Source organism: Lutra lutra, chromosome 12, assembly GCF_902655055.1.
Source record: "Lutra lutra chromosome 12, mLutLut1.2, whole genome shotgun sequence".
Lineage (NCBI taxonomy): Eukaryota > Metazoa > Chordata > Mammalia > Carnivora > Mustelidae > Lutra > Lutra lutra.
Genome location: NC_062289.1, coordinates 83,738,835 through 83,761,709, shown reverse-complemented (window position 1 = coordinate 83,761,709; position 22,875 = coordinate 83,738,835). Strand labels below are relative to the sequence as shown.

The 22,875-nt window shown below is 45.6% G+C and overlaps 2 protein-coding genes across 16 annotated transcripts in view; one reads left to right on the top strand and one right to left on the bottom strand.

Annotated features, from left to right (window-relative positions):
• Positions 1 to 7,618, bottom strand: part of MPHOSPH9 (M-phase phosphoprotein 9) — a 68,103-nt gene extending 60,485 nt beyond the window's left edge. Inside the window, exons 1-3 of one of the 9 annotated variants that reach the window (XR_007121774.1) lie at positions 7,357 to 7,616; positions 4,664 to 4,928; positions 851 to 1,004 (exon numbers count right to left, since the gene is read on the bottom strand). Coding sequence is in view for 6 of the 9 variants with exons in the window: in XM_047696318.1 (XP_047552274.1) it covers positions 851 to 1,004; positions 4,664 to 4,770 (261 nt within the window). In the remaining 3 variants the exon portion in view is untranslated. Of the gene's footprint in view, positions 1 to 850; positions 1,005 to 4,663; positions 4,929 to 7,356 lie in introns of those variants that run through there. The other 8 variants (XM_047696318.1, XM_047696313.1, XM_047696314.1 and 5 more) reach the window with 8 other exon arrangements.
• A 43-nt stretch (positions 7,619 to 7,661) lies between these two features.
• Positions 7,662 to 21,732, top strand: MTRFR (mitochondrial translation release factor in rescue). 7 transcript variants are annotated; one of them, XM_047696323.1, is made up of 4 exons: positions 7,662 to 7,811; positions 18,574 to 18,885; positions 20,730 to 20,974; positions 21,189 to 21,732. In XM_047696323.1, the coding sequence occupies exons 2-3, from the start codon at positions 18,604 to 18,606 to the stop codon at positions 20,946 to 20,948; spliced, it is 501 nt and encodes a 166-aa protein (XP_047552279.1). In that variant the 5' UTR covers positions 7,662 to 7,811; positions 18,574 to 18,603; the 3' UTR covers positions 20,949 to 20,974; positions 21,189 to 21,732. The 7 variants fall into 7 exon arrangements, with proteins under 7 accessions (XP_047552279.1, XP_047552278.1, XP_047552280.1 ...); XM_047696322.1 differs by having other exon boundaries at positions 20,730 to 20,979; positions 21,194 to 21,732; XM_047696324.1 differs by lacking the exon at positions 21,189 to 21,732 and adding an exon at positions 17,671 to 18,186 and having other exon boundaries at positions 7,667 to 7,811; positions 20,730 to 21,087.
• The last annotated feature ends 1,143 nt before the right edge of the window (positions 21,733 to 22,875 follow it).

The following is a 22,875-nucleotide window of genomic DNA, read 5'->3' as shown; positions in this document are numbered from 1 at the left end:
AATCTACTGTTCCCTAAATAAAGAATTTAATAAAAATGTTTTATACATTTCTATAAAGCATTACAAAATCCAGCCTGTGAAAAATGTAACCTGGGCATAATTCTGTGAAACAAAATTTACAGATATGTATTCTTTTAACTGCTAAATTTTTTTTTTTTTTAATTTATTTATTTGACAGACAGCGATCACAGGTAGGCAGAGAGGCAGGCAGGGAAAGAGGAGGAAGCAGGCTCCCCGCTGAGCAGAGAGCCCGATGCGGGGCTCGATCCCAGGACCCTGAGATCATGACCTGAGCCGAAGGCAGAGGCTTAACCCACTGAGCCACCCAGGCGCCCCAACTGCTAAATTTTTATATCACAATTTAACCTGTGGGCCAAAGAAAGAAACAATTCTGAAAAATCAATATAACTCAACATATCACAACTAAATGCGATAAGGCATAACTATAAAGAAGTCTTAATTTATGAGTGGAGCATTCAAAATATTTCAAAGAGCATTTAGGCTTTTTTTTTCAAAATGGTAACAATTTTGTATGACTTACTTAAAACATTAGAATTAGTAACAATAGTAAAAATTTTGGAATTCTCACTTCTCTGAACAAAGCTAATATTTTAGTTGACATTTAAAATATAAATTAGTGTGGCTAATCACTAATATTTGTTCAAACATATTCTTGATCATCTTTTCCATATTGTTTGATATTGTTCCCCAATTACTATATTTGACCATTTCACTCTAGCAATAAGAATCACTCTCTTTAGGATACAAATTTCTAATAATGTAGAGTTCAGTAGAGGCACATTTACAAATATATTTTTAAAAATTCCACAAATAAAACAAAACTAGATACCTCACAGTTTTTCCAAAGTTCCGAATCAGTCCTTCCACTGTTTTGTAGCTCTTGCATTAAAGAGGTTAGGACTTCAACTGTACCTTGAATTACGGATGGTCTGGTCTTCCCTGAGAAAGAGGATACCCCATTTGTACTAAGGTGGGGACTACTTCTGTTGAAACATAAATAATTCAAATGGTTTTCTTCATTCTACCAAAGTGTTGAATAATTCAGCAATTCAAGCTTAGCAGAGCAGTACAAAACCACTGACATTTAATCCTTAATGGCACCTCGTTTGTTGAAAATCTGATCACATTTGTCCACAAAAGGAAAATAGCAGTAAAGAGAGAGCACTTTTTTTTTTTAAAGAACCCAACAGAAAAACCATCTCCAGAAGTGGGAGAATACTCCAAAGCACCAGCAGAAAATAAAAGCTTCCGCTGTACGATAAGAAAAAGGTCCAGCTTTCTCCAATCTAAATCATTCCGGAGGATTATTTTCCTCTACTGTAAGAACAGCCCCTTTTCTGTAGTTTTTTCTGAGTTTCTTTCTCCACTGCCCAGAATTGCAGTCAAGTCTTGCTAATTGGATCCCCCTAATTTGGTGTGATAAGCTGATGCTTATCTCTGCACCATCTTTGAATAAAAGTTGTGCCAAGCAAATTAGCAGCAAATATTCAGCATTCATTTAGCCCTATTCACTGTGTAAAATACCACTGATTCTTTCCAGGAGGACTGCTTTCCCAAACTTGAGAGGAAGTTATTTCAGATTTGCTTTATAAAAACACAAAGCATAATTAAGGACAATAAACTATGTTTAAATTCCAGTCTAAGAGGTCATTTTCATTTATTTATTGATACCCTATATTGTTTCACAAAGAGTTCATTAAAACACACACACACACACACACACACACACAACACAACACTGACGGAAATAACAGAAAAACAGTAACAAGGAGAATCAAAGAGTAATAAAAACTCTGGGGAAAGAGCAACATACATGTTGTCCATAAGGGGTTACACGGTTGTGTAATCAAGTCTAAATTTGACCGATTTAACTGCCAGTCATAATGAAAAGGGAGACAAGGTCAGTTACATAATCTTCATTAGAAGTGCACATTTAGGGGGTCCCGGGCTGGCTCGGTCAGTGGAGCACGTGACTCTTGATCTTGGGGTGGTGAGTTCAGCCCCATGTTGGGGGTAGGGATTACTTTTTTTTTTAATTTTAATTTTTATTTTTTTTAAAGATTTTATTTATTTATTTGACAGAGATCACAAGTAGGCAGAGAGGCAGGCAGAGAGAGAGAGAGATGGAGGAAGCAGGCTCCCTGCTGAGCAGAGAGCCTGACGTGGGACTCGATCCCAGGACCCTGAGACCATGACCTGAGCCGAAGGCAGAGGCTTTAACCCACTGAGCAACCCAGGCGCCCCACATTTTTTATTTTAAATAAAATCTTAAAAAACGAAAGGGGAAGGCACATGTAGGTTTCCCCAGGCAAATTATGTTCTAAAAGGGATTTCTTCCTAGGGGTCACCAAGTGCTGCAGGAAACGAACTTTCAGTGCGTGGGTGCAAATTGTGAAGGCAGCCATCTCTCCCAGACCATTTCCCACACACATTCCCTGCCTTTCACCTCGCTTTCTCATCTTCTACATTCTTACAAGCTGCCTTAAATTCCTCCAGAGAAAGGCAGAGAATGAACAAACTTTTTAAAGAATTAGTGTATTTATTATACACAGTCTCTTCAAGATCTGTTGTGTTAAAAGACCTTTGACCCTTTACCAATAGGCCCCAGACGGCCGTGTTTTTGCTTCATTGTACCTGCTTGTTAGAGCTGGTCTCCTCTCTAGTGGGCTTTGTCTCTTGGCTGTTTTTAGGCTATTAGAAATTTAGAATTCAAATAATCACGCTTGTCAGATTATGTACAAAATGAAAGCAAGCGGGCTCTGATTAAAAACAAACCAAACAATGGAGAGTTTAAAAAGAAAATGCATAAAATGCATTGTCGGAGAGTATCTATTTTTGTCCACTCACTCAGGGTCTGGTTTTTTTGCTTACTTCCTAGTATTCAACTTTAATTCCTACTTCCCAGATTGGTAAGGTAGTTCTGAAATATTAAACATTATTTGTACTGTTATTTTGAAAATGCAGAAAAACAATATTTAGGCAACTAAGTTTTAAATACATGCTTGTAACCTATCAAAAATTTTAAAACAGTGTAAAGAGGGACGCCTGGGTGGCTCAGTCATTAAGTGTCTACCTTCAGCTCAGGTCATGATCCCAGGGTCCTGGGACTGAGTACAGCATAGGGCTCCCTGCTCAGTGGGAAGCCCGCTTCCCCGTCTCCTTTTGCCCCCCCCCCCCCCCCCCGCTCATACTCTGTCAAATAAATGAATAAAATATTTTTTAAAAAATGATGCTTTGAGGGCGCCTGCTCGGCAGAGAGCCTGCTTCCCTCTCTCTCTCTCTCTCTCTGCCTGCTTCTCCGTCTACTTGTGATCTCTGTCAAATAAATAAATAAAATCTTTAAAAAAAAAAAAATGATGCTTTGGGGCGCCTGGGTGGCTCAGTGGGCTAGGTCTCTGCCTTCGGCTCAAGTCATGATCTCGGGGTCCTGGGATCGAGCCCCATATCAGGCTCTCTGCTAGGCGGGGAGCCTGCTTCCCCCTCTTTCTCTGCCTGCTGCTCTGCCTACTTGTGATATCTCTCTCTCTGTGTCAAATAAATAAATAAAAATCTTTAAATAAATAAATAAATAAATAAATAAATATAATTATGCTTTGGGGCACCTGGGTGGCTCAGTCATTAAGTGTCTGCCTTCAGCTCAGGTCATGATCCCAGGTACCTGGTATAGAGCCCTACATCGGGCCCCCTGCTTGGCAGAGAGCCCGCTTCTCCCTCTCCCCCTGCTTGCACCCCTCTCTCGCTAATTAATAAATAAAATCTTACCAAAAAAAAGGAAAACAAGTATTTTTTCACAATGATCCCCATGCAAAAGTACATTATCTGTGGGAGATATAAAAGGGAAGGGCTGAAACTATTTTTTTTTTCCCGAAGATTTTATTTATTTATTTGACACAGACAGCGGGAGAGGGAACACAAGCAGAGGGAGTGGGAGAAGGAGAAGCAGGCTCCCAGCTGAGCAGGGAACCCAAGGCAGGGCTCCATCCCGACCTGAGCTGAAGGCAGACACTTAACAACTAAACCACCCAGACACCCCTGAAACTATTCTTTTTTTTTTTTTTCCCTCTCAAAGATTTTATTTATTGGGGTGCCTGGGTGGCTCAGTGCGTTAAAGCCTCTGCCTTCGGCTCAGGTCATGATCTCAGGGTCCTGGGATCGAGCCCCCATCGGGATCTCTGCTCAGCAGGGAGCCTGCTTCCCCCCCTCTCTCTGCCTGCCTCTCTGCCTACTTGTGATCTCTGCCTCTGTCAAATAAATGAATAAAATCTTTTAAAAAGTTTTTAATTTTTTTTAAAATAAAAAAAATTTTTTAAGTATTTACTTATTTATTTGACAGAGAGAGAATGAGAGAGAGTTGAGCATAAAAGGGGGAAGCTCAGAGGGAGAAGCAGACTCCCCGCTGAGCATGGTGCCTGATGCCACTCCAGGATCATGACCCAGGAAGACAACTGATCAAGAAACTGAGCCACCCAGGCGCTCTCCTGAAACTATTCTTAACTAATCCCTGAACAGCTCCTGATAGAGGGCTGTCATTGTTATTTAAATGCGAACAAAGAAGTATGATCCTACTTGGATAAAGTATGCAAATAAACTTATTTTGATTTGTTGTTACATTTTTTTAAAAATCTATCTATCCCATTCTTACCTATTAGTATTTAAGTTCAGTCCAAAAGACTGGGGAGAACTTTTTATATCAGATTCTACAGAAGATGAAGGTTTTCGTAAGGGTTTCACCAAATCAAAATCTTCCATATTGTACAGAAATCGTTATACTCTCTTATTTGAAAATGTAGGTTCTTTCAGTGTTTGAAGAAACTGAATCCGAGTCATCTTCAGATGCTTCATCGTCTACAGGCATTTTCAGTTGCTAACATTCAGAACTGTGAAATATCCTAAGCTCCCAAGAGAGTCTGAAAATGAACGGAGGAAAAAATACTATAAAAAGCCACTAAACCTAGCAACTGTCTTTTCACTACTTTGGAAACCTTGATCCTTTTATACAAGTCTACATTAAGAACAGCAACAACATTTATAATAATCAAAATGCAGAAACAACCAATGTGTCCAACAACTGATGAATAAACAAAGTTTTATATATATATATATATATATATATATATATATATATATACACACATAATGGAGTCTTTCTCAGCCATAAAAAGGTATAAAATACTGATACATACTATAATGTGAATAAACACTGAACTATTAGGTTCAAGTAAAAGAAGCTCAGTAAAAGATCACCTAGTGTGTGATTCCATTTATGTGAAAAATCTAGAAGAGCAAATCTCTTGAGACAGAAAGTAGATTTATGGTTGCCAGAAGGTGGGGGAAGGAGACAATGGCAGTGACCAAAAATGGGTATGGAGTGTCTTTTTGGAATGATGAAAAGTTCCAGAATTACATAGTTGTACAACCTGTCTGTAAATATACAAAAAAACCTGTGACTTGTACACTTTAAAAGGATGTATTTTATGTTATGTGAATTATCGCTCAAAAAAAGGGTGATTTGGCAAAAGTTGCATTCTTCTTTTGCAGGTAGTATTTCAGAATTTTGTGTGTTTAATAAGATTCTAAACACAATTCTACTATGTAACAATTGAACACTTACATGCTTTGTTCATTTGTTTAATAAGTTCTACTAAAGGATCCATACTCGTTAATTTTTACTTCGAACAGATAAACTGGAACTACTTAGTATTTAATTTGGTATTAAACACAGCCAATTCAACTGTTGTTTCTCCACTGGCTAGAAGGTAGGAGTGGAAGAAATGCACTTTACGGTACCATAGCCTTTACTACTCTATGTATTTATTACTTGTTTAAAAACAAACTATTTGCCAGGTCAACTAAAAATAACTGCTTAAGTGATGCAGGTTAACCGATGCTGGGTGTAGAGAGGCAAATTAGCTATAACAAATCAAACACCATGCTTCCTTCTTAGGGAATTCATGTTCTTGTGTGTGGTTTTTGTTTTTTGGGTTTAAGTGAAGGAGCAAGAGAAGAATAATTTTTTTTTTTTAAATTATGCTGTTTACAAGACAGAAATCTTAGGGAATGCAAAGGGAGGAAAATTATCTACCATTCTGATTCCACTAGGTTCCCACTTCGTAGGCCTGGTTTATAAAGCAGAACCCGAAAAAACAGCAGCTCTTAAAGGAACCATTTCCACCGGGAGAAAGGTTTTGTGAAAGCCAAGGGTAACAGGACTACCTCAATGGATTTCTCCCCAGGGGCTCTGCCCATCGCCAACCACAAATGGGGTATTGAAAAAGTCGGGGACCGCACCTTAAACCCGGCAACGAAAACAGCTGGATTCAAATCACCTGCTCTTCCACCGGGAAAATACAAGCTCCCCAGGGATAGGGATCTGCAACCCCATCCAGTATCTCCGCCAGCCGAGGTAATCCCGGATGCAGAAGATGCAGATGAAAAACCACTTGGGATGCAAAGATGCTTCTCCGGGGGTGGGGGGTGGGGGTGTGAGGGGAGGGAATGAAGGAAGGCGGGGAGAAACCCCCGACCTAAATGCAAAATTAACACACACACACACACACACATATATATATATATAAAACGAAACTCGAAGGACAATGGATATAAGCACAGAGCCATGTAACGAAATGTTTGCCGGTAACGAAATGTTACGCTCTTGGTCCCCAAGACCCATAGTAAAAAAGAAAGAGGGGAAGGACAAAAAAAAAAAAAAAAAGACCAGCTCGGGGGCTGCTGATACTATAAAAGTTAACCCGGCGCTGGGCTTTGCCGGGAGCCTGAGCCGGTAAGGAAGAGAGGATTCCCGAGGTTTTGAGGCCAGACCCCGACCACCGCGCCCTCTCAGTCAGCCCTCAACTGCTGATGGTGGCTCTCGGGTCAAAGTGGGACGGGGAGGGAGAACCACCGAATGCAGCCGCCGCAACTGGAGGCAGCAAAAGCGGAAAGAAAACCCTCCGCTCCAGCAACTACCATCGCGATTCCCAAAGCACACCAAGGAAGATAAGGAAGATCTCCAAAAAAAAAAAAAAGAGAGCGAGAGAGAGAGAGAGAGAGAGAATTAGAAGGAAAATCCCACAAGCCCCCCGCCGCTGGGGAAGAAGCGCTCTGCGATTGGGCCGCGCGGGTGTCACTCAAGGGCACTGAGTCTAGAAAAGGCACACGGCCGCGAGCAAAGCCCCCACACACCGGAGGGATGCGGCGGGGGTTGCGTCCTCGAGTCGTCGCCCTCCTCCGCCCTAAATCCATCACCACACTTGGGGTTCTGCTAAGGCCGTGTCTTTCAGGACTCGTACCCATACCCCCGCGGCGACGGCTCCCCGCAGGCGGGCGACCGCTTACCTGGCCGCTGCTCCCACAGCCGATGTCAGGGTCGGGCGAGCGGCCTCTCGCGACCGTTAAATTCGAGGGAGCGTGCGCGCGCCCGGCACCTTGCTCGCGATTGGCTGTTTGTAAGGGGGCGGAGACGGCCGATCTCCGACGCGCGCCTCCGTCGCCCCTTTCCTTCCCGCCCCTCGCGCCAAAGAGCGAGGTCAGACGCCTGGGAACTGGAAGGGGGCGGGGCTTCTGTCAAGTCCTCTGGTCTGATTGGTTCTCTGGGAACCTACAGATGCCACGCGAAAAGAAGCCTCCGCTTACCGCATGCGCAGTTGGTAAGAATGAGCCTGGGGCAAGTGAGGGAAGCCGCAGCGAGAGTACTGCGCGTGCGCAGACCCAAGAGCGCGCCTGCGATCCACCGTCTACAGTGGTTCGGTTACTCTAGAACGCTGCGGGTGGGAGGCCAATCCTGAGGCCAGGTAAGCGTCCGTGGAGAAGCCGGTCGCCCCTGCGGGTGCCCACGGATGTCAAGGGCTATGGAGAGAGGACTGGGAGCTGGGACGCCTGACTTTCCCAGCTTGCGACCCTAAGCCGTGCAGCCAATAGACCTGATGGCCCGCTGGCGGTGGGGTGCAGCAGGCCGAGAAACCGAGCTAAGTTTTCTCTGCACCTGGTTTACCCTAGGCTGCTGGGGGTCGGCCCTGGGGTTCTTCAAGGACTGAGATGGAGCGGGGGCGGGGGTGCGGAGCACAGCCCAGCGGCCTGGAGAAAACAATTGCCCTGGACGATCTTCGTTTACTTTGTTCCGCAGAGCTTTATGGAGCTCTCAGCACGCAGCGGGTGGTTTTAGGCCGGCACATGGTAGGCGTCAGCACTGCTCTTGCCGGGCCTTTGGAAGGACCGCAGAGAATCCGTGTCCCTCCCTGTGAGCCCCAGGCCATCTCATTCTGTTGGTTCGCTGCGCATTCTTAAGACTAGTTGACCTTTTTTTTTTTTTTAAGATTTATTTCTTTGAGAGAGTGAGAAAGAGGATGGGAGGGAGGGACAGAGGGAGAAGCAGACTCCCCGCTGGGCAGACACCATCCCCTCCCCCCCCCGCCCCCTCCATGCGGGGCTAGATCCCGGTACTCTGGGATCATGACCTGAACGGAAGGCGGTCAGACCCTTAACCCACTGAGCCATCCAGGCGCCGCAAGACTAGTTGACCTTTAAAGCCAACTTTTAAATTGCCCTCCAGGGGTCCTGGGCTCAAAGTAAAGGAATTTCACTGGACCTGTCATGTGGACAGGTCCACATTGGCAAGGAATGGCAGATCTGCGAGGAGTTCCATCTCTGAGCCTCCTAACAACTACGTCTCAAACAGTAAAAATTCAGTCCATATCCAAACCCCCATCTGTGTATGGAAGATTTCAAGCTTAAATTTAATCCACACCCCGCCCCATTGTGTGAGTCCCATCAGTCAGTAGTATGCTCATACCTAACCAATATCAAACAAATTTTAAGTACATGGTTCTGATTTCACTGATCATGTTTCAAGCCCACCAAAAAAAAAAAAAAAAAAAAGTTTTATTACGAATTTCAGTTGGTCACAAAATTGTTATTTGAGACATCATAGATCTTTTACACTTGGAAGAACTGAGAAGTGTGAATTACTGAGACATCTTCAAGCAGACAGAGTTGTGTTTCCTTACAAGAAGAATATTAACCCCCACATTGAGTACTAGCAATTATTTCCCAACCACGGAAGAGGCAGGAGATGTTCACTTTGCGTACAAAATCAGATGGGTTCTGTTCGGTTTGAGCATGTAGGTTTCTGGGTTTTTGTTCTTAGTTGTGTGGTTTTAGGTAACTTTTTAATCTATTAATGTCTTAATAAGCCAATGTATTCAGTAGTGGTATTCTGGCTAACCAAGTTACCTTGTTAATGAACTGATGTGGTGAAGTATTTTGGTGAGGTTGCTCACACCATATTTCTTAGGTTAACCTCTTTGGAAGGGTCATAATTAAAAAAAAAAAATCAGTGGAAATCGCCTTTGCCTCATTGGACTAAAGAGAAAAAGATTATAAACAGCTAAAAGGGTAGTTTTTAAAATCCATAGACATTATTTCTGAATATAGAAAACAGAAGTAGGAGGCTTCAGAAATTCCAGTAAATGTATTAATTACAATAGCTGTTCATCTAATCTAAACCTACCTTACATCCTGGGGATTTTGCACTACTTGTATGCAAACTGACACCCCTATTTTATGGTCTTTATGATGGTATGGTTACTATGATTTTATTATAAATTAAATTGCTCACGGATCTCTTTCACCTTGAAGGCTTCAAACTGACTTTTGAGTGGAGATCGTTCACACTGATGGGGATAAGACCACACGGGGCAGTGATAATGACTGATAATGACTTGCAACATTTGGTGAACTGTTTTTCATTTGGGGGACCAGTTCTCCACAGCAGGGAGGGAAAAAAAAAGAGGAACTCTAAAACTTTAAGTTTATGGCTTAATCATTAAACATGAAATCATCAGATGTATATTACAATATAAATTTTGTCATCTTTCTTGTCCTTCATGATTTTTCTTACTCTAAAGATCTTTAAAGATTCTTTACCCTAAAGATCTCCATGTTTAAACAGGACTTGCCTGGATGAAGGACATGAGTAAGGACTCATGATGAGGACAGTGTGAGCCTGTTGGGAGAGTCAAACTGTATTCTTGGCATCATAATTATCTCCTTGGGACCTGATTTCATAGACCACAATTATGACCTCACCAAATAGCACATCTTTGGTAATTTCATGGTTTTCAAGTACTTCTTAAATTGGACCCTACCTGGGGCGCCTGGGTGGCTCAGTGGGTTAAGCCTCCGCTTTTGGCTCAGTTTGTGGTCCCAGGGTCCTGGGATCCAGCCCTGCATCAGGCTCTCTGCTCAGCAGGGAGCCTGCTTCCCCCACCCCCCGCCTCTCTCTGCCTGCCTCTCTGCCTACTTGTGATCTCTGTCTGTCAAATAAATAAATAAATAAAAAATCTTTAAAAAAAAAAAAAAGAAATTACTTAAATATATATATATATATATGTATATATATATATATATTTTTTTTTTTTTTTTTAAAGCCTATGAGGGGCGCCTTGGTGGCTCAGTGGGTTAAGCCTCTGTCTTCGGCTCAGGTCATGATCTCAGTGTCCTGGGATCGAGCCCCACATCGGGCTCCCTGCTCAGCAGGGAGCCTGCTTCCCCCTCTCCCTCTGCCTGCCTCTCTGCCTACTTGTGCTCTTTCTCTCTGTGTCAAATAAATGAATAAAATCTTTAAAATAATATGTATATATATATTTTTAAAAGCCTATGAAATAATCAGTTTCAGATTATGTTTATGGGATGAGACCACAGTTTATGTGGTGTGTTAGTCAGAGGCTCTTCAGCTTTATAGTTTAGCGATTCAGAGTTCCCCTCAGGGCTTTAGGTTTGTGGAGACACGTACGTTTTTCTTCTCACCCTGGGTGGTATTACCTCCACTTTACAGATGAGGAAACGTGGCCAGAGTTGCACAGCGAATACATCATGAAGCCAAGACAGTGACTACAGAGCAGTGTGGCCTTTCAGGGACAAAAAAAAAAAAGAATAACATTCCAGAAAAGAAAATTGAGGAAAATGAGCTAACACTTTTAAGAAGGTGGGGTAAGGACAGTCTAGAGATACTATGAAAGGTAAAGGTAGAAAGGATAAGGTTAGTATAAAAAATAGGATATCGGGGGACGCCTGGGTGGCTCAGTTGGTTAAGCAGCTGCCTTCGGCTCAGGTCATGATCCCAGCGTCCTGGGATCGAGTCCCACATCGGGCTCCTTGCTTGGCAGGGAGCCTGCTTCTCCCTCTGCCTCTGCTTGCCATTCTGTCTGCCTGTGCTCACTCTCGCTTCTCTCTCTATGACAAATAAATAAATAAAATCTTTAAAAAAAAAAAAAAAGAATATCGGGGCGCCTGGGTGGCTCAGTGGGTTAAAGCCTCTGCCTTCGGCTCAGGTCATGATTCCAGGGTCCTGGGATCGAGCCCCGCATCGGGCTCTCTGCTCAGCGGGGAGCCTGCTTCCTCCTCTTTCTGCCTGCCTCTCTGCCTACTTCTGATCTCTGTCAAATAAATAAATAAAATCTTTAAAATATATATATATATCTAGGGGCGCCTGGGTGGCTCAGTGAGTTAAGCCACTGCCTTCGGCTCAGGTCATGATCTCAGGGTCCTGGGATCGAGTCCCGCATTGGGCTCTCTGCTCGGCAGGGAGCCTGCTTCCCTCTCTCTCTCTCTCTGCCTGCCTCTCTGTCTACTTGTGATCTCTCTCTGTCAAATAAATAAATAAAATCTTTAAAAAAAAATAGAATATCTAGGTATCGAGTTTTTTGTTGTTGTTTTCTTTTTTTTTTTATTTGACAGAGATCACAAGTAGGCAGAGAGGCAGGCAGAGAGAGAGGGGGAAGCAGGCTCCCTGCTGAGCAGAGAGCCCGATGGGCTCAATCCCAGGACCCTGAGATCATGACCTGAGCCAAAGGCAGAGGCTTTAACCCACTGAGCGACCCAGGTGCCCCCCCAGAATAGAATATCTAACGTTCTTCCAAGACTTCCTGAGATAATCCCTTTTCTTTATTTGTGTCAAATATGAAGCATTTGGGTCCTAAACAAAAATAAGGTATCATTCATGACAGTAGAGGCATTCGAGAAGTTAAGGACACGTAGAGTGTTATTACTGCTGCTTTTTTATGTGTTTCTGCCTTATTTTTAACAGTGTAGTTGATAAAATTATAAAGTTCTTGTTAGATGCCGTAAATAGAAGAAAGTCACAGCAACGCACACAAATAGGACAGGTGCAATTCTCTGTGGGTTCAGAGTTTTCTGGATTAAAAAAAAAAAAAAAAGCAACGCTGAATGGGGTGTTAGTGTTGTATGAATAGAAAGCTTTTTTCTTTATCTACTTCATTAGTTGTCTCTTGAACTCTGCAGCGGGGAGCCTGTTAAATTGAGAGCAGACCCAGAGCAGTCTCCAGTGTGGCATTTCCTGCTCAATCTATGATGTTTGTCTGATCGGAGAAATAATTCTCTGCCAGCACTTCCTGTGAGTGAAAGGTGCTTTATCTTCAGAGCAAACCCCCACGCTCAGGAAGGCACTTGGTCAGTTTCAGGCCTGAGCCGCAGCCCCTGAGGGGTTCCTTTCAGGGGTGCTTTGAGCCCCCAGGAGGACTGCAGACCAACCAGAACAGGAGGATGAGCTAGACGGAGCCGGGAAGTGGCTGCTTTGTCTTAACTCCCAATTTGCAGGGGGCAAGCTCCAAAACATACTACGAAACATGGATTCTGGGGGCATCTGGGTGGCTCGGTCAGTGATGCGTCTGCCTTCGGCTCAGGTCAAGATCTCAGGGTCCTGGGATCGAGTCCCATATCAGGCTCCTTGCTCAGCAGGGAGTCTGCTCCCCCTGCATGTGCTCACTCACTCTCAAATTTAAAAAATATCTTTTTTTAAAAAAGTTTATTTAAAAATAAATGAATTTAAAAATATGGATCATGCTTAAGGATTTCTCAGAAAATCATTCTCCCACTTAGCTTCTGGTGCCATCAGCTGGCCATTTTGTCTTTTTTCAAGCTGCACCAGTGCACATCAGCCTGTCTTGAGTTCAAGGTTTGGTCCTGCCCCATTGAGGAGGTTATTGTTTTGAGACCTGTCCCTTTCTCTCTTATTGTGGGAGGGAAAACAGGACTGGGACCAAGCAGGTAATCACTCCAGAATTCTGGCCTTGGCTTCTTCTTCTTCTTCTTTTTTTTTTTTTTTAAGATTTTATTTATTTATTCGACAGAGAGAGAACACAAGTAAGCAGAGCAGCAGGCAGAGGGAGAAGGAAAGGAGGAGCCCGATGCTTAAACAGCTTTTAAAAGTGTCTATCCCAGCAGCTGAAGAACTTGCTAGTAGTTCCTACATTCTAGGACAAGGTTTCTCAGACTTCAGAATGCATCTCCGAGTCACTTGGGGATCCTCATAAAAGGCAGACTCTCATGTAGACAGTCTGAGGTCAGGCCTGAAAGTCTGCATTCCTCATGAGCTCCCAGGTGGGGCTGTTCCTGCTGCTCTCTGAACCATAATGAGGAGCAAGATTCTGGGGCTACATGGTCTGATACGGCAGCATTGAAGACACCCCAGATTTTGAAGACTTCATATAAGAAATAAAATGCAATACTTTTCATATTGATTGCATGTTGAAGTAATATTTTGGATATACTGGATATACATATAAAATGAATATTTTATTTATAAATATATATTTATAAGTTTATAAATAAATATTTTTAAAGATTTATTGTTAGAGATCTTATTTATTCACTTGACAGAGAACATAAGCAGGGGGAGCAGCAGAGGGAGAGGGAGAAGCGGGCTCCCCACTGAGCAGAGAACCTGATGCGGGACTCAATCCCAGGACCCTGAGATCATGATCTGAGCTGAAGGCAGGTGCTTAGCTGACTGAGCCACCCAGGCCCTCCATCATTGGTTCTTTTTACTGTTTTATTTTTCTGAGATTTTTAATTTTGTTTAAGTAGCTTCCACACCCAGTGTGGAGCCCAACTCGGGCTTGTACTCACAACCCTGAGATCAAGACCAGAGCTGAGATCAAGAGTCAGACATTTAACCGACAGAGCCACCCAGCACCCCTAAAGATTTTATTTTTCCCTGCACCCCACATGGGGCTTGATCTGCACCCAAGATCAAGAGTCACGTGCTCCACCAACCAGCTAGCCCCCCCTCTTTTTACTGTTTTTAAGATGACTGCTAGAAAATTTAGAATTTCACACATGGCCTACATTACATTCATACCAGACAGGGCTGTTCTAGAACACTAATGTAACAGAAACGTTATCAGTGTTCTTTTTTCAGATGACCTCGTTTCTCAATCCCCTTGTTACCATTTCACCTTCTGTTAGCTCAGGTCAGTATTGGTATCATTCTTTCCTGTGAACGTTTGCTGTTCCCACCATTAACCTCCTTCCCACCTTCCTCATCTCCATCTTTGCCATCATTGTTCAGGGGCTCCCATCCAGTCATCCGGCGGTCCTAAGAGCCGCCATTCAGGCAAGCACCTTTGCTCAAAGCTTTTGGCTGTGGCACTCCTGGAGGCAGGAGCCTCACCTGGGAGCTGGTTAGGAATGCGGAGTCTCTGGCCCCACCCAGACCCATTGGAACGGGCCCCCCAGGGGGTTTGTGTGCTCATGAAAATGTGCTCAGTGAGAGCTTCTCCAGCCATCTTCCTAAAGCACCCCCATTTCAGTTCACCTCCACATCTGTTCCCTTGGTGGGATTTGATGAAGTTTCTACAAGGCTGAGCTAACCACGCAAGCGGTGGCTCAGAGAAACAAGCACTCTCTCTCTCTTTCTCTCAAAAAAAAAAAAAAAAAAATAGTTAAGCAGTGAATTTGCGGCACATGGCATCCAGAAGGTGAGTCCAAAGATTGAAATCCTAGGACTTCCTGCAAACAGATTGAGATAACCTCCCCTCTCACAGAGATCCATGACCAAGCCCCTCCCCCATCTCGGGAGCGTTAGAGCTGCTGGGGAAGGGACCCTTACCTTGCTGGTCTACTTTACACCTGTCTGCCGCAGTCACGGGGCACGTTCCAGATCTCAGCATGCAGGGGTCCCTGCAGCCGGGCATCTTCCTAGGCGTGGGCTGACTGGGGGGGCCTGAAGAGGGAACATGTGGTGGCTGGCTCTAACTCCAGAAAGGGGGCACGAGCCCTCCAAGTGACTTAGGGGCCCAGGAAGTTGGAGAACCACTGCTCTGTAGCCTGTTCTCCAACCCAGCTATTGGCATGCATCATATTGGGGGGCATTTTTTTTTTAAGATTTTATTTATTTGACAAAGATCACAAGTAGGCAGAGAGGCAGGCAGAGAGAGAGGGAGAGAGGGAAGCAGGTGCCCCGCTGAGCAGAGAGGCTGAAGCGGGACTCAGTCCCAGGACCCTGAGATCATGACTTGAGCGGAAGGCAGAGGCTTAACCCACTGAGCCACCCAGGCGCTCCTGGGGTCATCTTTAATTTCTCTTTTATGCCACAGGCTCCTTGGCACCCCGAGGCCCATGCCTGGCACACAGCAGATGTTGAAAATACTGATTGAACAAAGCAGCATTCCCTTTTGGAAAGTCCTAACACACTATCATCTCTGACTTGACCCAGTGGGAAGGAATGGGGACAATGAGAGGTTTTAAGCCAAACTGCAGTCAGGCTGTTGAGCACAGACGATCCTCAGAGGAAAAGCAGGGCTGAGGGGAAGCGAGGGTGCAGAGCCAGCCCCGAATCGAGGCACAAGTTTAACAGGCAGGAAACGGGGCACACTGTCATGACTCTGGTTTCCCCTTACCAGCACCTCTTAACCACCATTTTTCTGTTGCTCTTTTTTTAATGTCACGATGAGCTCTAATTTGAGCTGCTTTTATTGTCCCCCGAAGACTTCTGAGTTAGCTCTGTGGGTATCACAAAACCTGAAACCCAGTCCGTGTTCCCTGGGCTTTGGGGAAGTGGAACCATGGGTGCGCTGGTCATTTTTAGCAGTCGTTGGAGTACAGCCAAAGCTCCCAGAGATACGAAAAGTACTGCGAATCGCCCGATTGGCTGTTGGAATTAGCTGTTAAACAAAGCAGCCAGTAACTGAACACCGGGGACCTTCTTAAACTCCATTTGGGTGGGAGGCCTTCCAGGGTGCGTGTCAGCCCCAAACTAGGCCAGAAAGGTAGAGAGTTGAAACAGCGGGCCTGGGACAAAGCAGCTGATAAAAGCCTTCTCCTCTCTGTCCTTTGTCTGGGAGTTTCACCTCGTCTCAGACTCACTTCCTTCCTTTGTCGCCGCACTCTATTCCAGTGCTGTCCTGCCTGGTCAGATTTACTAACTAGCGGAAGAGAAACCCCAGGGGAGGCCCCCGGCTTGTGTTCCATAATGAATCCGATCCAGGGACTCGATGCTGTCTGGCACACAAAGAAATCTTGTTGTATGGATTGAAAAGCAGAAATAAGGGAAGGGACATTTCGGACATCGACTCAGGTCTCATTCACTTAATCGCTTACAGGGGAGCGGATTCTATGTTGCAGTGATTTCAGAAAAGTGCTGGTGTTTATCATTTATCTTTTCCCCGAGCGTACTTCCGAAAGACTTGACACACAATAATCAAAACCAGTTGTGATGAAAGTGCCCCTTTCCCTGGCATGCTTGGTTTCAAAATCTAGCCCGGCCCAGCGGCCACCGAGCATCCTCCTGACACCACATTAATTGCCTGACCCCCGGGGACTGACACGCATCCTGAATGCCGTACTTTTCGGAGAGAAGTTTCGAGTTTAGACCATCACGTCCTTGTCACAGGATTGAAAATCTGTATTGGCATCAGGCTTGAAAAGTACATTTCATTACACTTATTTTCCATAGAGAGAGAGGTTAAGAATACGGTATTGTCGTTCGAAAGATGGCCAGGATCCTCTCAGGACCAGCTGAACTGATTACTCGGAGAGATAACCCGTAAAATAACAGAAATGTACATATTTACAAGGCAGCAGTGCCCACGAGCCTGCGTCTGCGGTCAGCATCCTCAAACCTTGTTAGAGACCAGCATGGGCTCCGAGATGTTAGCAGCCAGAACTGACAGGGGGCGAAAGGGAAATGAGCCGAGCGCAAACCTGCTGAAATTCTTTGGTGCGTGATTAAGCTACTTTTGGCTTAGGGCGCTGGCTCAGGTATACACCACTTCCTACCTAGGTTAGAGACCCCTGGCCCTCAGCTAGAACTTAGAAGGTTTCAAATGGTAAAAGCAGCTATTTAGAACCTCAAAGGGAGCATGTGTTAGAAAGGACAGTCCATCCGTTTTTAGCACCTGCATCATCCTGGATTAAGGAGCAGGAAGCAAGTGGCACGTTCCTCGTTCCCGCAGTCCACCCGAGCGACAGGAATTTTGCTAAAAATCAGTCTCATGCCTTCAAAGGGATTCAACAAAAGCTCTTTCCAGATTATTTTTCCCCCCTCTGATCCTTAAGCCTGTGCAGGACGGGCAGAGAAGGGCTTGTTCACCCATTTTCCCGGTAAGAAAACAGGCCCACGCTGTGACTTGTCCCTGTTGGCAAGGGGAGGCGACCCATCTTTGAAAAGAGCTAACACCCCTGTCAGCCCGTTCTGCCTTCCTCCCCTGGAAGAAAGCAAAGGCCCGTGGGATTCACCGTGTCCTGGAAGCTGTCCCTTCTCTACACCATTCACTTGTCAGCGAAGACATTCCAGCCTTCTGCTACGTCTGGAGTCGCTATTTAAGTCTGATTAAATCCTGCTTTCTCTTCTAGCCTCTTCTCTCTGACTAGACTCTAAGCTCCATGAAGACAGAGGCTCGCTCTCTCCCACCTCGCGTCACCCTGCGAACCACGCAGGCACCCTCAAAAATCAGTCGATCCGAACGTTCCAGGGATGGGTACCACTTGGATCACGTTACCGGCAGCGCGTCGGAGGGAACAGATGTTCCCATTCAAATCCACGAAACTGGAAACATGAGAAAACAACAATCATGACATTGATTGATAGTGATACTTACTGTGTCAGACCGCGTCAGCTCAGCTAGAAGACAGACGTGCATACGGTCGTCTTTACATTTGGGTTTCAAAGATTCTCAAACGCCTAAATAACGTCGCTGAACTTGGATCCTAATTCTTGCTTGATACGCTGTTCACTGTTTCTTTATCGAATTACAGCCCTGTTCTTTTGAATGTCACGCTCAAGACCTCTCCCTCCGAGAAGGCAGTGCCTCTGGGGCTTCCAAGATATTTTCAGTTTGAAAAAATTTATCGGGGCGCCCGGGTGGCTCGGTCAGTTAAGGGTCTGCCTTCAGCTCAGGTCATAATCCCAGGGTTCTGGGATCGAGCCCCGCATCGGGTTCTCTGCTCAGCAGGAAGTCTGCTTCTCCCTCTCCCTCTGCTGCTCCCCCTGCTTGTGCTCTTTCTGTCAAATAATAAAATCTTAAAAAAAAAAAACCATTTATGAGCTGGGAGGGCACATGCAGCGAGGACCCCGGGAGATGGCCCGAGGCTGCAGAAGGCTGTGCCTTGCCATCTCCACTCACTTCCTAAACACCCCACAGGACGGATGGGTGGTCCTCGTTTGAGCTGGTTGATGAAAGATTGTCCTAGAACCTTTAGGGTAATCCCGGGAGCAAATGCATCTTCCTGAAAGGCTGTCTGTTTTTGTTCCTCCAGCTCGGGCGGCGAACAGGCAGAGCCCTCTGCATGAGGCCCTCGGCTTGCTTCCGCTGGGCCGCAGCCCTGGCCAGAATATGGCCAGCGCCGGGGGGCCCCGGGCCTCGGGAGAAGCAGGCGCTGCTCGCGCCGACAGCAGTGGTCACTGCGGTGCAGGTGGCGGGCAAGAAGGACCACCCCGCTCTGCCTCCCCTGGAGGAGAGGGACCTTGAGGAGCAGTTCGTGAAAGGGCACGGTCCGGGGGGCCAGGCCACCAACAAAACCAGCAACTGTGTGGTGCTGAGGCACGTCCCCTCCGGCATCGTCATCAAGGTAGACGTCCCCGCTTTGGTCCCCGCTTTGGTCAACATCCATGACTCCTGTCCTTCTCAGAGTGCGGTAACCCAGGCAGAGCATGTCCGGCCCTCAGGATAAAAACGCGACGCGTGGCTGCCCGGAGGCATCATCCTTCTTTACCTCAAAACCAATCTCTGAGGGGCGCATGGGTGGCTCAGTGGGTTAAGCCTCTGCCTTTTGCCCAGGTCTGGTCTCAAGGTCCTGGGATCGAGCCCCGCATCAGACTCTCTGCTCAGCAGGGAGCCTGCTTCCCCCTCTCTCTCTGCCTGCCTCTCTGCCTACTTGTGATCTCTCTCTGTCAAATAAATAAAATCTTTTTTTAAAAAAAATCTCTGATCAGAGTATCCCCAGCTCTCAGCACAACCCAAACCCCTAGGAATACTAAAATGTTCTCTCCCGTCTCCTGATTAGTAGTGGCCCCCACTGCCTCTCAGTACAACTAACTGCTAGTCTGTTCTGAGTTGCCAGAGAGCCCCAAGAAGAGACAGCAAGGTGGGCTTTCCACATACCAGAGACAGGGTAGGCCCTGGTTGGCACAGCTCCGCACACAGTTGTCATCCTCGTTGAGCCCTCATGCCTTGTCTTCCTCAAGGTACAGCTGTGGAATCAGGCACAGAGAGGTTAAGTCACTTGCCCAAGATCCTACAGCTGCGGGCGTCAACCCAGACCAAGCCCAAAGTCTGTGCTCGAGACAACTGTTCTTCACTGCCAAGTTTTTTGAGCCAGGAGCCTATCTATCAGTTAAAACCTCAATCACTTTTGTCTTCCTTGAGAAAAAGCGTCATTCATGAGCAACCCAGAAAATTCTGAAACCTGACAGGATTTTTGTTTAACTCTTTTATAAACTCCCTGCAGATTTGCTTCCGGTACTCTTCTCTCACTCTAATTTCAGAGAATTTTTTATCAAATAGTTTTCCAAAGGGCACTCGCCCTTAATAACTCAGGGATGACATGATCAACAGTATGGTTGACTAATAACAGATGCTATCTTCCTCCCTGAGCCAGAATTTTACGTTTATAAATGGCGCAGAGGGCTTATTACCTGGGCCACAAGCTAGACATATCAGTTGATATTTTCAGAATTATCTGGGGACTTTATGTTACCTGAAGGCTATCTCTGCTTCCGACCAAAGCAACACTTTTTTTCTTTTCTTGTTTTTTTTTTTTTTTTTAAGATTTTATTATTTAGGGGCGCCTGGGTGGCTCAGTGGGTTAAGCCGCTGCCTTCGGCTCAGGTCATGATCCCAGGTCCTGGGTTCGAGCCCCGCGTCGGGCTTTCTGCTCAGCAGGGAGCCTGCTTCCCTCTCTCTCTCTGCCTGCCTCTCTGCTTACTTGTGATTTCTCTCTGTCAAATAAATAAATAAAGTCTTTAAAAAAAAAAAAAGGTTTTATTATTTATTTGACAGAGATCACGAGGAGGCAGAGAGGCAGTCAGAGAGAGAGGAGGAAGCAGGCTCCCTGCTGAGCAGAGAGCCCCATGCGGGGCTCGATCCCAGGACCCTGAGATCATGACCTGAGCCAAAGGCAGAGGTTTTAACCCACTGAGCCACCCAGGCGCCCCAAAGCAACACTCTTAATTATAAAATCATCACCGAGAAAGTCACACACAGCTGAGCAGCTGGGACAAGGTGAAGGCTAGGAAGAGGCAGGAAGGAGGGCGTATGGTCTTCGTTCCATCACGGACTCACTGGGATTCTTGATGGAGTAGACTTGCCTCTTGGGCCCGTCCCCATCTGTGGAGCGACTAGGTCGAATTCCACAATTTCTGAGGTCCCGCCCAGAACAAACTTTTTCACATTACAAAATATCATTTTTTGCAGTGCCATCAGACAAGATCGGTCGATCAGAACAGAAAGCTCGCTCGGAAAATCCTCCAAGAGAAACTGGATATTTTCTACAATGGTGAAAACAGTCTTGTTTACAAGGAAAAACAGGAGGCAGAGAGGAAAAAGCAAGAGAGGAAAAAAAGAGCAAAGGAAACCCTAGAGAAAAAGAAGCTGCTGAAAGAACTCTGGGAAGCAAGTAAAAATGTCCACTGAGAAAGAACGGAAGATGCTTTTCTGTTGTTTGTTTTTGGGTTTTTTTTTGTTTTTTTTTTTTTTTAAGATTTTATTTATTTGACAGAGATCACAAGCAGGCAGAGAGGCAGGCAGAGAGAGAGGAGGAAGCAGGCTCCCCACTGAGCAGAGAGCCCGATGCAGGGCTCGATCCCAGGACCCTGAGATCATGACCTGAGCCGAAGGCAGAGGCTTTAACCCACTGAGCCACCCAGGCACCCCGTTTGTTTTTGTTCTTAAGACCTCCGTCCAGCGTGGGGCTTGAACTCACAACCCTGATCCCGAGATCAAAAGTCACACGCTCTCCGGGCGTCCCTAAAAAAAATCACAGATTCTAACTAAAGAACCTGCAGATGCAGGGGCGTCTGGGATGCTCAGTCACTTAAGCATCCAACTGTTGACCTAAGCTCAGGTCATGATCTCAAGGTCGTGGGATCAAGCCCTGCATTGGGCTCCCTGCTGGGCTGGGAGCCTGCTTAAGAGTCTCTCTCCGCCTCCGTCTGTGCCCACACTCCCTCTCCCGCCCTGCTCATGCTTGCGCACTCCGTGTCTCTAAAAAACTAAATAAAATAAATAAAAGAAAATAAAAGAACCTGCCAGATGTTTCCAAGGAATAAAGGGGAGTTCCATCCCATCTCAAGCGTTACTCTAGGATTTCTGTATTTCTGACAGACTTAACATTTTTAAATCAAAATTTTTTAAATGGTGGACTAAACTGTGACGAATAAAGACACACATTTTGAGAATAAAACTATAAAGAGACACAGCGGCTATTTTTTGTGGGGCGGAAAGGGGTGATCATGATAGGACACCCAGAGGGGCTGTGGATGGCTGACAAAGTTCTTTCTGGACCTGGGGGTCTAGTTATAAAGATGTCACTGTATTTTTTTTTAAGCTGCATATTTGTGTGATTGTCTTGTTTTATTATCAAAGGTTAAAAATAAAACTTTTTGAAAAAAAGCATTAATAATAAGTTCCATTTTTTTTAATTAAAAATTTTTTTAAAGATTTTATTTATTTATGACAGAGATAGCAAGAGAGGGAACGCAAGCAAGGAAAGCTGGAGAGGGAGAAGCAGGCTCCCTGCTAAGTAGGGAGCCTAATAGGGGGCTCGATCCCAGGACCCTGAGATCACGACCCAAGCCAAAGGCAAAAGGCAGATGTTTAACGACTGAGCCACCCAGGCTCCCCCAGGAAGTTCCACTTTTTTTGGAAAACTGTGGAAGGGAGTCAAACATTAGTGGCATTTTGGGGGCGCCTGGCTGGCTCAGTTGTTGGAGCATGGAACTCTTTGATTTCAGGGTCATGAGTTTGAGACCCACAACGGGGGTAGAGCTTTCTTAAAAAAAAAATACACAACATTCCCTATGGGTTTACAAGTGGATTTATGAGAGGAGTTTCCAGAAACCTGATTGTGAATTTGCACAAGGCCATCACTCAAGCTGGATCTGACCCCACAATTGTGTGGGTCTTTTAGGCAGAGGTAATAGCTTGGCTTGTCAGAACACATCTGGGGTTTACCCATAAAACAAGTAGGGGAGGGTGCCTGGGTGGCTCAGTGGGTTAAAGCCTCTGCCTTCGGCTCGGGTCATGATCCCAGGGTCCTGGGATTGAGCCCCGCATAGGGTGCTGTGCTCAGCGGGGAGCCTGCTTCCCCCTCTCTCTCTGCCTGCCTCTCTGCCTACTTGTGATCTCTGTCAAATAAATAAATAAAATCTTAAAAAAAAAAAAAAAAGTAGGGGAAAAACCATGACGGGAAAAGGCCACCGTCAGACAGGACCTGCAGTCAAAACCAGCCCATTCAGCACGCACAGACCGTGTGCCCAGTACCTGTGTCCAAAGAAATTCTCCTTTAAGGCAGAGGGTAAGGCTCTTCTCACCTCAGAGCGAGCTGGTCTGGAAGCTTAAG

What these genes read in the sequence shown, in the direction of transcription:
- MTRFR (XM_047696323.1), top strand. Translation starts at nt 18,604, where the DNA reads ATGAGGCCCTCGGCTTGCTTCCGCTGGGCCGCAGCCCTGGCCAGAATA. An exon ending in CCTCCGGCATCGTCATCAAG is followed by an intron (nt 18,886 to 20,729) that starts GTAGACGTCCCC and finishes CATTTTTTGCAG; the next exon opens with TGCCATCAGACAAGATCGGT.